This window comes from Oncorhynchus clarkii, chromosome 7, assembly GCF_045791955.1.
Source record: "Oncorhynchus clarkii lewisi isolate Uvic-CL-2024 chromosome 7, UVic_Ocla_1.0, whole genome shotgun sequence".
In the NCBI taxonomy this organism is placed as follows: Eukaryota; Metazoa; Chordata; class Actinopteri; order Salmoniformes; family Salmonidae; genus Oncorhynchus; species Oncorhynchus clarkii.
Genome location: NC_092153.1, coordinates 67,894,342 through 67,908,911, shown reverse-complemented (window position 1 = coordinate 67,908,911; position 14,570 = coordinate 67,894,342). Strand labels below are relative to the sequence as shown.

Sequence of the window (14,570 nt, the reverse complement as noted above, 5' to 3'; positions counted from 1 at the left end):
CTCTCTCTCTCTCTGGGTCTGTCTCTCTCTCTCTCTCTCTAGGTCTGTCTCTCTCTCGCTCTGGGTCTGTCTCTCTCTCTCTCTCTCTGGGTCTGTCTCTCTCTCTCTCTCTCTCTGGGTCTGTCTCTCTCTCTCTCTGGGTCTCTGTCTCTCTCTCTCTGGGTCTGTCTCTCTCTCTCTCGCTCTGGGTCTGTCTGTCTCTCTCTCGCTCTGGGTCTGTCTCTCTCTCTCTCTCTCTCTCTGGGTCTGTCTCTCTCTCTCTCTCTCTAGGTCTCTCTCTCTCTCTCTGCGTCTGTCTCTCTCTCTCTCTCTCTGGGTCTGTCTCTCTCCCTCTCTCTCACTGGGTCTGTCTCTCTCTCTCTCTCTCTGGGTCTGTCTCTCTCTCTCTCTCTCTGGGTCCGTCTCTCTCTCTTTCTCTCTGGGACTGTCTCTCTCTCTCTCTGTCTCTCTCTCTCTTCTCTCTCTGGGTCTGTCTGTCTCTCTCTCGCTCTGGGTCTGTCTCTCTCTCTCTCTCTCTCTCTCTCTCTGGGTCTGTCTCTCTCTCTCTCTCTCTCTGGGTCTGTCTCTCTCTCTCTCTCTGGGTCTGTCTCTCTCTCTCTCGCTCTGGGTCTGTCTCTCTCTCTCTCTCTCGCTCTGGGTCTGTCTCTCTCTCTCGCTCTCTGGGTCTGTCTATCTCTCTCTGGGTCTGTGTCTCTCTCTCTGGGTCTGTGTCTCTCTCTTTCTCTGGGTCTGTGTCTCTCTCTCTCTGGGTCTGTCTCTCTCTCTCTCTGGGTCTGTCTCTCTCTCTCTCTCTCTCTCTGCGTCTGTCTCTCTCTCTCTCTCTCTGGGTCTGACTCTCTCCCTCTCTCTCACTGGGTCTGTCTCTCTCTCTCTCTCTCTGGGTCTGTCTCTCTCTCTCTCTCTCTGGGTCCGTCTCTCTCTCTCTCTCTCTGGGTCCGTCTCTCTCTCTCTCTCTCTGGGTCCGTCTCTCTCTCTCTCTCTCTGGGTCTGTCTCTCTCTCTCTGGGTCTGTCTCTCTCTCTCTCTCTCTCTCTCTCTGGGTCTGTCTCTCTCTCTCTCTCTCTGGGTCTGTCTCTCTCTCTCTCTCTCTCTGGGTCTGTCTCTCTCTCTCTCTGGGTCTGTCTCTCTCTCTCTCTCTCTCTCTGGGTCTGTCTCTCTCTCTCTCTCTGGGTCTGTCTCTCTCTCTCTCTCTCTCTCTCTCTGGGTCTGTCTCTCTCTCTCTCTCTCTCTCTCTCTCTCTGGGTCTGTCTCTCTCTCTCTCTCTGGGTCTGTCTCTCTCTCTCACTGGGTCTGTCTCTCTCTCTCTCTCTCTCTCTGGGTCGGTCTCTCTCTCTCTCTCTGGGTCTGTCTCTCTCTCTCTCTCTCTCTCACTGGGTCTGTCTCTCTCTCTCTCACTGGGTCTGTCTCTCTCTCTCTCTCTCTCACTGGGTCTGTCTCTCTCTCTCTCTCACTGGGTCTGTCTCTCTCTCTCTCTCTCTCTCTGGGTCTGTCTCTCTCTCTCTCTCTCTCTCTCTGGGTCTCTCTCTGGGTCTCTCTCTCTCTGGGTCTCTCTCTCTCTCTCTCTCTCTCTGGGTCTCTCTCTCTCTGGGTCTGTCTCTCTCTCTCACTGGGTCTGTCTCTCTCTCTCACTGGGTCTGTCTCTCTCTCACTGGGTCTCTCTCTCTCACTCTGGGTCTGTCTCTCTCTCTCTCACTCTGGGTCTGTCTCTCTCTCTCTCACTCTGGGTCTGTCTCTCTCTCTCTCACTCTGGGTCTGTCTCTCTCTCTCTCACTCTGGGTCTGTCTCTCTCTCTCACACTCTGGGTCTGTCTCTCTCTCACTCTGGTCTGTCTCTCTCTCTCTCTCTCTCTGGGTCTGTCTCTCTCTCACTCACTCTGGGTCTGTCTCTCTCTCACTCACTCTGGGTCTGTCTCTCTCTCACTCACTCTGGGTCTGTCTCTCTCTCACTCACTCTGGGTCTGTCTCTCTCTCACTCACTCTGGGGCTGTCTCTCTCTCACTCACTCTGGGGCTGTCTCTCTCTCACTCACTCTGGGTCTGTCTCTCTCTCTCTGGGTCTGTCTCTCTCTTTCTCTCTCTGGGTCTGTCTCTCTCTCTCTCTCTCTCTCTGGGTCTGTCTCTCTCTCTCTCTCTCTGAATCTGTCTCTCTCTCTCCCTGGGTCTGTCTCTCTCTCTCTCTGGGTCTGTCTCCGTCTGTCTCCCTCCCTCTCTGTCTCCGTCTGTCTGATTAACTAGCAGAATCAGATGCAAAAATGTATTGGTCACATACACATATTTAGCAGATGTTATTGTGGGTGTAACTCACACAATCTCACTCACTCCTATTCTGTAATCCCCAAACCCAGAGGTGCTTCTACTTAGGGTACAGTGTATGTGAATGTAGGGGTTTGTCTGGTGATAAGCAGATTTATCCAAGCATTACTATTGATTTATTACCTAATTACACAGCCATCGTAATGGAAGCACTTTGGAGTAAATTGGAGAGTTGCAGAGATAAGGTTTGGGCAACATGAGCTTTTCATGGCTGTAGTGTAATTGTGATTACTTGATAGGTTTTCTCTAAGAAGGGGTAAAAACATAAGGAAAGCAGTGACAAGGGAACCATATACACTGATATGAATGGAGAGAGTTACCATAGCAAACCCAACATCAGCCTTTTTCAGGGCGGGGCCATCGTTAGTTCCGTCGCCTGTCACAGCCACCACCTGTCGTGTCTCGAGGACGGTGCTGTCCATGATACCTGAGGGAGAGGAACAATACCACACCCCTCAGATCTCAACACACGGGACAGCAGTATAAATATTCACTGAGACAGACATCCATGGAATCAAATTTTTGGGGAGGAACATAACTAACAAATGCTGTCCCCCAATATTTTGAAAACGCTTTTTCCATTTAATTAGCTTCAGTGTTTCTTTCGGTTAGTCTTCTAGTCAAGTGTCCATATTCATGACCCACACCTACATTATGCTTTCCCTGGCCCATCCTTCTCTCTTTCCACCCCTCCATTGCCCCCCAACTGAGATGAAACGGGCTAGTCTTTGAAAAGAACTGGGTTGGGCTGAGGGGGTGGCAGTGCTACAGACCCCCGGGTCCAATGTGTGTGTGTGTGTCTATCACACAAGAAAGAGATGACACATTTCTGGAAGGAAAAGGGAGGGGAAACAAGAAAAGGAGAGATATGTGACAGCTTTAACCCACCTTTGACCAGAGTGTGTTTGTCAGTAGGAGAGGAACGAGCCAGCACACGCAGCTTGGGCCACACCTTGTCCAGACGCTCTTGCTCCACCTAGAGCACAGGAGTACACAGTGTCAGAGGGGCTGCATCTCCACTACTATATAATTTAAGTCCCCATGACAGTCTCACCTCTATTATATCATTATAAAAGTCCCTCTTTCAAAATAAAAGTAATGTGGTGTGTCTCACCTCTCCCTGGTCATTACGGATCAGCTGGTTGAACTCTTTGCCCTCCAGACATAAGAAGTCCTCGCCTGGCAACAGGATGCCACACTTGGTTGCTATTGCACGGGCGGTGTTGATGTTGTCCCCGGTAACCATGCGGACGGTGATGCCAGCCCTCTGGCACTTGAGGATAGCATCAGGTACCTTTATGGGAGGGAGGAGAGAGTCATGACTAAGTTCACTACAAGGACATTGGTCATCTAGTATTGTGTAGTTATATGTCCACTTAAAAAATAATTTATTGGTATAGTACCAGTGCTGATCTCAGACCAGTCTGTGTAAGGTAAGTGTGTATCTTAGTGTATTCTGTATGTATATTCCCCTCCACACGTTCCCTACTCCATTTTGTACCACCGTTGATCTCAGTAACAGTGTCGCGGGTTATTTTAGTCTCCTTCTCAGCACGACAGTGTGAATCCCTGACAGCTTCTGCTCATTCTAGCGTGACCTCTCAACCCTCTGTGCGTGTGAGTCTCTCTCTCTGTGTGTCTGAGTGAAGTCTTGTGTAATTAGCCACCCTCAGCTATGTGATGAGTCACTCCTCATTAGACCAATCAGATCACTTATTTATAGATCATTAGAAACCCCTCACAGACGTCTGCCGATCACACCGCTGAGCCCACAACCCCTTCCCCCACCCCGTCTGCCCTCACACAAACCACAAAACGTGTAGCTACACTGTCTACACAACCCTCCCCCCACCCCCCACAATAACACAGAATCCTAAGGAAATAAATAACCCACTGTGGTGAATGCTCCCACACTAGCACTGGCAGACCACCTCATGTAAACATCCACTCACAGACCTACGATCGCTAACTCTTCAATGTTCCCCGAACAGTCGCCCACATCTCTGGCCTTTAGTTTGAACCATGATAACATCTCTGATGCTTTGCATTTTCCCTCAGTAATGCATTTGAATAATAAAATGACGCAGGTGTTCTTTCCCCATCTATCATGGTAATGAAGGGTGCCTCATCTGCATAATTAATGGATGATATTAGTGAATATTCTACACACCAGAAGCTCATTTCAGAGACGCTGCTGTCACGTAAATATCAGCGCTAAAGTGCACAGCCATTATAAATGTCCTAGCATGGCTGCTACAGTACAGTATCTTTCCGCTAGCAGCTAGCCGCCCTTCCCTTCCAACCCCATTGGGAACTGGTAGAGTGTCTGTCACCCGCTGGCTACAAAGCTATTTCCATCCACTATGTTATCTGCTGCTGCTTGACATTCAAAACTCTAATGACTATCAGTGAGTCATGTGAAAGACACAGCAAGTGGCGGCCGGGCGGGGCAAGAAACTAGCTAATATTGTACAGCCACACTCTTTAAAATGGCTGTTTCAGCAGGATTCATAATGCTGTTTTCACCAGAGCTCAGTAGGTTCAGCACACTATCGGCCATATTGGCACCAAAAGCTGTTGATAATACATTTACATTGTAATTCGCAGGTTCACGGGCTCTGGCTGGGGCTATAGGAGACAAGAGGGCCATTTCAGTTCTCTAGGGCCGCAGTGGAGTGAGGAGGGTTGAACATGAGCGTGAACATGAACTCAATTGGCTACACTTACGTGTGATGTGTGTGATGTGTGTGTGTTTGTGTGTGTGTGTGAGTGTGAGAGAGAGACTGTGCATGTGTCTGTGTGTGCAGATGAGCTTTTCCGTCAAACACCAGCTCTCTAAATAGATATTGGCTGCCTGCAGTTATCGTAGCATAGCAGAACTTAGATCACTGCATCACTGGCCTCATGACACTGATTTGAACTATTTAATATGATACATTGTTGATATCAGTGTCATATGCACCCAGTCTCTTATTTAAGCAATACGGCCAGAGGAGGTGTGGTATATGGCCAATATTCTTATGTACCATTTTTTTATTTTTTTATTTTTTTATTTTACCTTTATTTAACCAGGCAAGTCAGTTAAGAACAAATTCTTATTTTCAATGACGGCCTGGGAACAGTGGGTTAACTGCCTGTTCAGGGGCAGAACGACAGATTTGTACCTTGTCAGCTCGGGGGTTTGAACTCGCAACCTTCCGGTTACTAGTCCAACGCTCTAACCACTAGGCTACCCTGCCGCCCAAATGCAACGCAGAGTGCCTAGACACAGCCCTTAGGTGCCTTATTGCTATTATAAACTGGTTACCAACGTAATTAGAGCTGTAAAAATAAATGTTTTGCCATACATATGGTGTATGGTCTGATATACCATGACTGTCAGCCAATCAGTATTCAGGTCTCAAACCACCCAGTTTATAATATAAGATATACCTCGTCTATAGTTCTTGGTCCTCATGCACTTATAAGTGGCTCTCAAATTGTTCCTCTCATTGACTGCTGCAGTCAATATGATATCATATGACTGGAGCCAGCAGGTTCCTGGGCTAATTCAATATATTTAATGGGGATCAGATGTTTGAGTCACACTGCAGCAAAACAGTTAATTATTTAATGGAAAATTGAACAGATCAACAAAATCCTTCAGCAGTGTTTTGGAGAAATCGTATTCTGACAAACAACAGTCCATTAAGACCTCTAGTATATTGGGCTTCATTATCTATACCTCTGATACTGTGGTCAACCTCCAAACAACATACTACACAGCTAATCTAAGCAGTCATATCCAACATCAGCTCTGAAGATATCAACTACAAAAAAATATATATATATACACAGTACCAGTCAAAAGTTTGGACACACCTACTCATTCAAGGGTTTTTCTTTATTTTTATTATTTTCTACATTGCAGAATAATAGTGAAGACATCAATACTATGAAATAACAAAGTGTTAAACAAATTCAAATAAATTTTACATTTGAGATTCTTCAAAGTAGCCACCTTTTGCCTCAATGACAACTTTGCACACACTTGGCATTCTCTCAACCAGCTTCATGAGGCAGTCACCTTGAATGCATTTCAATTAATAGGTGTGCCTTGTTTAAAGTTAATTTGTGTAAGTCTTTCCTCAATGCGTTTGAGCCAATCAGCTGTGTTGTGACAAGGTAGGGGTGGTATACAGAAGATAGCCATATTTGGTGAAAGACCAAGTCCCTATTATGGCAAGAACAGCTAAAATAAGCAAAGAGAAATGACAGTCCATCATCACTAAGGCATAAAGGTCAGTCAATTCGGAAAAATTCAAGAACTTTGAAAGTTTCTTCAAGTGCAGTCGCAAAAACCATCAAGCGCTATGATAAAACTGGCTCTCATGAGGACCACCACAGGAAAGGAAGACCCAGAGTTACCTCTGCTGCAGCGGATAAGTATATTAGAGTTACCAGCCTCAGAAATTGCAGCCCAAATAAATTCTTCACAGAGTTTAAGTAACAGACATATCTCAACATCAACTGTTCAGAGGAGACTGTGTGAATCAGGCCTTCATGGTCTAATTGCTGCAAACAATCACCCGACCTCAACCCAATTGAGATGGTTTGGGATGAGTTGGACTGCAGAGTGAATTAAAAGCAGCCAACAAGTGCTCAGCATATGTGGGAACTTCTTCAAGACTGTTGGAAAAGCATTCCTCATGCTGGTTGAGAGAATGCCAAGAGTGTGCAAAGCTGTCATCAAGGCAAATGGTGGCTACTTTAAAGAATCTCAAATATTAAATATATTTTTATTTGTTTAACACTTATTGGTTACTACATGATTCCATATGTATTATTTCATAGTTTTTATGTCTTCACTATTATTCTACAATGTGGAAAATATTAAACACAAAGAAAAACCCTTGAATGAGTAGGTGTGTCCAAACTTTTGACTGGTACTGTATATTTATGCATTTTCTGATCAGTTAGAGGATGTTCACCAGAGCTTGTTTTGTTCAGGCAGAATGCGTCTGTCCATGTCTCACCTCAGGTCTGACAGGGTCTTCAATGCCGACCACACAGATGCAGGTGAGCTCGTTGAGGATATCGGCCTCGTTGTCCCAGTTTGGTTCTCCTGCCTCGGCAGGGAAGTCCCTGTAGGCCACACAGATGGTCCTTAGACCGTCACAGGCCATGGGCTCAATCACCACCTTCACCATCTCATCACGATCCTTAGGCTTGAAGATACGTGGCTCCCCGTTCGTGTCCAGGATACGGGAACATCTAGAGGGCGAGGAGGGAAGGGGGGGAGGGGGGGAAGATAGAAAGATGGACTTGATCATCCACATCCTCCTATCTTGGTGTATCCATTCATCAACGAAAGATATGACCAATCCCTTCCTCCCTCCCCCTCTCCCTCCACTCTGTACTTGCGTAGGACGATCTCGGAGGCTCCCTTGCTGTACATGCGAAAGCCGCTACCGTCTGTGTTTTTCAGCACCGTGCTCATGCTCTTACGGGAGGAGTTGAAGGTGTACACCTGGAAACACACCTCTCAGTTAGTTATAACTCCCATATTATCACAATATGCTATATCACTATAGTACACTAGTTCGTGTGTAAGTTAGCTTTCTGTAGGAATAACGGGCAGTAGGTTATTTGTAAATTTAGTCTTGGAGCCACACAGAACACACATTTATAAAAGTGAAATAAGTTACAGATTGCACATTTAACTTCATTGATACATTTTGAAGCAGCTACACACCTTATACAGCTTCTCCTCAGGAATCTCATCCCTGATTGGCTGGTAGTCCCTCTTCAGTTCCAGCACGAAGCCCAATAGAGAGCATTCTGTCTTGTTGCCAACGTGGCGGGGCAGACCTCCCTCCTTCGCTGGAGACTGGAGAAACAAACAAAACGTTACACACACCCTACCTACTGTATGCTACAAACATGTATATTTCATGAAGAAGACAAAGTAAAAGGAGCATTGAGATATGCATCCTACAGAGTGTAAAAGCAACCATAAAGAAATGCACTAGAGAAGAAGACTATGCATTTGTAAGGATGTGCACACACTGTGTACATATGACATGAAGCTCCAGATGTCGAAGCGCTATGGTCCAAGGAATGATCGAAGATGAGTGAGGGATTCTCCTAAGGGCTATTTAAAGCCTGCATCTTCAGTCTTATGTGATTATCTGGTGGTATTGATGGGAAGATGAATGAGTGGATAGAAAGCAGTATCATGTTTCTGGAATGTTATTATGGACCATCTTTACTGAAGACTGGGACGATATTAGCGTGTGCTTCAAGTGCCTCACTTAAGGATTTGTGTGTGTGTGTGGGTGTGTTTGTGTGTGAGAGTGAGCGGTGAAGGTTTATCGTGAGTGCTCGTTCAATTTCTGCATTTGAGGATGGGTGTGTAAGTGTACAGTGTGTGTGTGTGTCTGTGTGTGCACTCTCTCTCACCAGGATCTTAGTAGTATAGGCTGAGTTGATGGCGATGCTGTTGACCAGGACTTCCAGTGTGGATGGTTTGATGACGTCAGGTTCCGGTACTTTCTTGTAGTGTGTGTCTCCCATGTAGGCCTGCACCACGGTCATACGGTTCATGGTGAGGGTGCCTGTCTTGTCGGAGCAGATGGTCGTAGCGTTCCCCATCGTCTCACACGCATCCAGGTGACGCACCAGGTTATTGTCTTTCATCATTTTCTACACAGGGGACAAGACAGACAGAGGTCAGTGCTGTGTGTGTGTGACCTGACAGAGTAAGTCTGGGAGATGGTGGCAGCTAGCGACAACCCCTCTGGCACTGCGATTACCAGCACCGTGTGCGTGTTGGTTTGTGTGTACCTTGACAGAGTAGGCCAGAGAGATGGTGACGGCTAGAGGCAGCCCCTCAGGCACAGCCACCACCAGCACAGTGACTCCGATGATGAAGAACTTGACAAAGTACTGAATGTAGATGGGGGTACACTCCTTCAGCCATGGGCGACCCTGTACCCCGAACGTATCAATCACGAAGTACAGAATGAGAATGACCACCGTCACTGCTGACATGATCAGACCTGGGCAAAACAAACAAAGTATACTGTTTCTATCTGGAGGTCAAATCCAGGAGCAGGCATGTACAGATGTAGGATCTTCATTTGATCACCCTTAAAATTGTATTGTATTTCAGGTTTAAAAAGGCTACCAAAGTTTTGAATTTCCACTGAAATGTCATACTTGATCGGCCCTTACGAAAAATGTTTAGCCCCTACAAAAATGTCTATTGGTTATAATCCACATAATAATTCACTTTTCCTGTTGCTGCAGGATTATTTTCCTGCTGTAGCAAACTGGCTCAAATGACGATTTTACATCTGTATGTACACCTGTGTGTACACCTGTGTGTACGTGTGTCAGGGTCCTAATGTTTTTAAGACCTTCTCTATTCTTACCTGCCTTGCCGATCTGCAATGTCTATGTGTGTGTGCCTGTGTAGGTCTGTGTGCACGTGCATCTCTGCCTCTGACCTCACCTGCCTTCCCGATTAGCACAGCCAGTTTGGTGAGTTTGCCCTGCAGCACAGACTTCTCCTTCTTGGTGATCTGAACCCTCTTCACCTGTTTGACCTCCACCTCCGGCTCCTTCTCCTCGGACTCAACCTCACTCTTCAGGGGCTGGATCTCCAGGGCAATGCCGTCCTGGGTCTTAGCTATGGGACAGGGTAGATGGATGAGGAAATAGGTAGGGTAGAGGGAGGTGGTGGTGGGAAGAGGGTGGTGGGGGTGGAGGAGGGCAATTAGTGGTGGTGAAAAAGGTTGGGGAGGGTAAAGAGGGTAGTGATTGGAGGTTGGAGATGGTTGGTGGTGAGATTTATTTTTTGGGGGGGGGGGGGGGCAGGAGGAGGCAGGAGGAAGGGAGATCGAGGGGTTGTGGTTCAGTTCCGGTTGGAAGAGAGACAGAAACACGGTCACCAGACCACCAGACTCAGGTCCTGAGCAGTGATCCACTAAACCATGTGGATCATTTAATCTCTTAAACCTGAACAGATCCCTTGTGATCAACACTGATGTTATTATTAGTTGTTAGCGGTCAGTTTGATGGAGAGTTCAGCAAATGCGACTTATTCTTCATTAAAGTAAAATTAGTACTCAATAATTAACTGATTGATTGTGTAAATACTCTAATGCATAAATGAAACATTGCGAAAGCAGGTGTTGGAAAGTGTAAACATACAGCACAGAATTCACCAGGAAATGCTTGAGATAAAGGTAAGGATTTAACAATACAAAACTGATTTGTAGCAGCATTTTAACGCTATACAACTTCTCCCAGATGGCGCATTTCCATACAGGATTTACCCCAGTGTTTCACCAAAAAACGCTCCGATTTTTCTGTTTCCATCTATGCGGGCCGGAACCCGTGTCTCACTGGGCCATGGCTCTGGTGGACTTGCTTTCACCTGGGGCCAAAGTCAGGCCCCTGGTACTTTCAGCCTGCATTTACATAACAACGGCTAACTGTGAACACCTTTTCGCATAGCAACTGTCTTGATGATGCAGAGGTTGTTGATTCTGCTCTCCCCAAGTGTTTAGTGTGACTCTCCTGATGGAAATACAATTACACTAGAGTTTACATTAACATAAAACACTGCCGACACACTGGTGTGGGGATAAGTCTCCATAGAAATGCGCCAAGAAGAGTCTATGGAGATGGTTTTTGGTTTAACATCATACATATAACAGAGAATATTTTCAGAACATGGAAGTACAGGTTGTAAATTCTACAATGGTTCCTTTGCGGGGGATTGTCAACTGAACGTATTTCATCTCTGCTACAGAGCTCAGTCATGTTTTACAAACGCAAATAAGATATTTGCCTTTCACCACTTCATATCTAATATTCGCTCTGTTTGTTCTCTAGCGCTGTCTCTTTTCCAGTATAAATAGTCCACAATATCTAAGGGCGAGTATAATAAAGGTGGTAAAATAAAAGATCAGTATTCTATGGTAATCAGTGTCATATGCATTGCTATGGATTCTATTTGTGGCCCATGCAAACTCAACACCAGTGAATTTAAAGTACATTCACAATCTAGTTGGATCATTTTGTACCCTTGTCATTTTTGCTGTAATGTTTTTTTTCCTCACACTCCTAAAATGTCTGTACTTGAAGTCCCTTGTATTGAGCATAGTGACTCTGCCACCCCTGAGAATAGGCCACCAGTCAGGGGATACCGAGTCAGTCCTAACATGAAACCCATTAGACCAGACCCATCAGACTGAACACAGCCACACACTGACTGGACTGGCAGACTGACTCACTGACGGATGAACTGACTCACGGACGGATGGACTGACTCACGGACGGATGGACTGACTCACGGACGGATGGACTGACTCACGGACGGATGGACTGACTCACGGACGGATGGACTGACTCACGGACGGATGGACTGACTCACGGACGGATAGACTGACTCACGGACGGATGGACTGACTCACTGACGGATGGACTGACTCACGGACGGATGGGCTGACTCACGGACGGATGGACTGACTCACGGACGGATGGACTGACTCACGGACGGATGGACTGACTCACTGACGGATGGACTGACTCACGGACGGATGGACTGACTCACGGACGGATGGACTGACTCACGGACGGATGGACTGACTCACGGACGGATGGACTGACTCACGGACGGATGGACTGACTCACGGACGGATGGACTGACTCACGACGGATGGACTGACTCACGACGGATGGACTGACTCACGGACGGATGAACTGACTCACGGACGGATGGACTGACTCACGGACGGATGAACTGACTCACTGACGGATGGACTGACTCACTGACAGATGGACTGACTCACTGACGGATGGACTGACTCACTGACGGATGGACTGACTCACTGACGGATGGACTGACTCACTGACGGATGCACTGACTCACTGACGGATGCACTGACTCACTGACGGATGCACTGACGGATGCACTGACTCACTGACGGATGCACAGCACTTACAGACGCAGCACGGACCACGACGAGGGGTGGGGGGGTTGGACGAGGGGTGAGGGGGGTGTTGGATGAGGGGGGGGGGGGGGGTTGCGAGTGTGTTACCCCTCAAAAAAACTCTAAGAAACTGACAAACTGAAAAATAGAGAACAAAAAACAAAGCAGATACAACCACCACAAAAATAAAATGATGAGGTAGAAGACGAGGCTGCACATCTCCAGAGGTAGTTTTTTTTTTGCGAAAGAGACAGAAAAATAAATAAAGAGAGGTAGAGAAGAGAGAGTCAAACAGTGATCGTGAGAAGAGAGTACGAGACAGCATGAGGTCCTGAGCAACATCCTGGAAAGAGGCAACAGTGAGAGAAAAGAAACAGAATAGAAAAACAGAACAGAACAGACAACAATCCACAGCCCATTGATAATGTCAGGCTGCAACTCCCACAATGAGCCACTTCCCAGAGTTTGTACAGTCTCCCTAACCCCTTGACCCTAGTTCTGAAGTTAGCACTAGATAGATAGAAGAATTTACATTATAATTCTATATACAATGTCTATTATAATTCTGTTTAGATCCCTTCTTTAAACTAAGCCCAAAAACTATTACCAAATTCACAGATACTGAAACATGATATCAGGGGTCCTACCACTCCTATTCCATTTACTCTCAGGAGCCACAGATTACTTGGCATCCATAAAGCTACTGCACTGGATAAACTACTCATCAGTATGTGGACATTTTCAGAATATATATTTCATGTTGTGAATGCAGGTTGGGTCGACCTGTCCCTATTAATTTAATGTTGTCCTACTCTAGCATTAGCTACCGCTCCATGCTGGAGAGGAGAGAAGCTGTTTACTAGTGAAAGGCCAAGGGCGAGGGGAAGGAGAGAGGAGAGGGCAGGAGGGCTGGGGAGGGTCTGTGAGCAGCAGATGCTCAGGCCCTGGGAGGATGAGTGAGGGGGGGAGACAGCTTGGATGAGTTCTGGATGACACGTCACATGGAGGGTGGAGCGGTCCAGGCCAGGCAAGCTGTAAGAGCTACAACACCCCGGGTGTCTATCTAAACATAGCATGTGAGGATGAAACTTTCTATTTGGGGCTAGTAGAACTAACCCTTTTGCAGCTCTGTGATTGAGGTAAAGATAACCCTATTTAGCCCTAGAAGGGATACAAATCTACTGGAGTTGTTGTGTTATTATTTTAACCTAGAACAGAAGGATAAAGAAGGATACTCCTGAGAAGCTCTGTGATTGATAATGGTTGACTACAGTTGTGTTATACTAACCCCTCATAGCTCTGAAGGATATAGTCTACAACAGTAGTGCTGAATGCTAACCCTAGGTAGCCTTGAGATGGATATCGGTCTACAATAGTGGCATTGACGGCTAATCCCACTTCTCTCTCTGGGGACCAGTGGCAGGTGAGAGTTACATCCTTTCACAGGTAAAGCGAGGCGAGAAGAACCTCCCCTTTTCAGAAGGTGGAGGGAAGCGAGAGCATGAGAGAGAGAGAGGGAGAGAGGGAGAGAAAAGAGAGTGCATAAGACTGACACGAAACTCCCAGACTGCTGCTGAATGGAAGGGGAGAGGGAGGGATGGAGGGGTTACCTTTGTTGCGATTTTCGGGGGGTCCTTGTTTTTTACCTGTTCAGACAGAGAGAGAGTGCGGAATGCTGATAACATGGCTTAAAGGAAATAAAAATAATAATAAAACCAAAACGAACAGAAGATCAAAACAATATAAATTCAAGTGTGTGTTGGGGGCTGGAACGGGCTGTCAGAGGAGAGAGACCACTAGTTGGTTTAAGGCTGTAGAGTAAAGTAGAACATCCATCCACAGACAGCAGGATCAGTTACTGGTGACACTGGGCTCGTCTGTTTCAATCAATACATGTGTAACTAACGGAAATACGTTTTATAAGAACACACATGCACCACACACATACACCTCCCATCCACTCACTCATGGCCCTGTCTTGACATTTGGGGGGGTATGTGGAGATGAGGTGTGTGTGAACAGCAGTTGTCAGCTGAGCAGCAGCAAGCCCTGAAGCCTAATTCGGCCACTTTGCCCCCTGTCCTCTGCTCTCTGAGTCCCTGTATCAATATGTGTGTATGTGGCAGAGAGGTGTGTGTGTGTAAGTGTTTGACAGTCTTCGTGTGTGTGAAGGGAAAGTGTGTTTGAATGAGTGAGCATATAGAAGGTGAGTGTATGTCTGAGTCTGTGTGAAGGTGAGGGGGAGGTGTGGGACTGTGTGTGTGCTTCTAAGTATGT

At 46.6% G+C, this 14,570-nt stretch overlaps 1 protein-coding gene across 4 annotated transcripts in view; it reads right to left on the bottom strand.

Annotated features, from left to right (window-relative positions):
- Nucleotides 1-14,570, bottom strand: part of LOC139413715 (plasma membrane calcium-transporting ATPase 1-like) — a 186,584-nt gene that overhangs the window by 80,509 nt on the left and 91,505 nt on the right. For 2 of the 4 annotated variants that reach the window (XM_071161405.1, XM_071161406.1), the window contains exons 7-16: nucleotides 13,904-13,939; nucleotides 9,806-9,982; nucleotides 9,136-9,350; nucleotides 8,752-8,994; nucleotides 8,045-8,179; nucleotides 7,710-7,819; nucleotides 7,326-7,563; nucleotides 3,425-3,604; nucleotides 3,199-3,286; nucleotides 2,631-2,737 (exon numbers count right to left, since the gene is read on the bottom strand). In XM_071161405.1, the coding sequence (XP_071017506.1) occupies nucleotides 2,631-2,737; nucleotides 3,199-3,286; nucleotides 3,425-3,604; nucleotides 7,326-7,563; nucleotides 7,710-7,819; nucleotides 8,045-8,179; nucleotides 8,752-8,994; nucleotides 9,136-9,350; nucleotides 9,806-9,982; nucleotides 13,904-13,939 (1,529 nt within the window). The remainder of the gene's footprint in view (nucleotides 1-2,630; nucleotides 2,738-3,198; nucleotides 3,287-3,424; nucleotides 3,605-7,325; nucleotides 7,564-7,709; nucleotides 7,820-8,044; nucleotides 8,180-8,751; nucleotides 8,995-9,135; nucleotides 9,351-9,805; nucleotides 9,983-13,903; nucleotides 13,940-14,570) is intronic. The other 2 variants (XM_071161407.1, XM_071161408.1) reach the window with 1 other exon arrangement.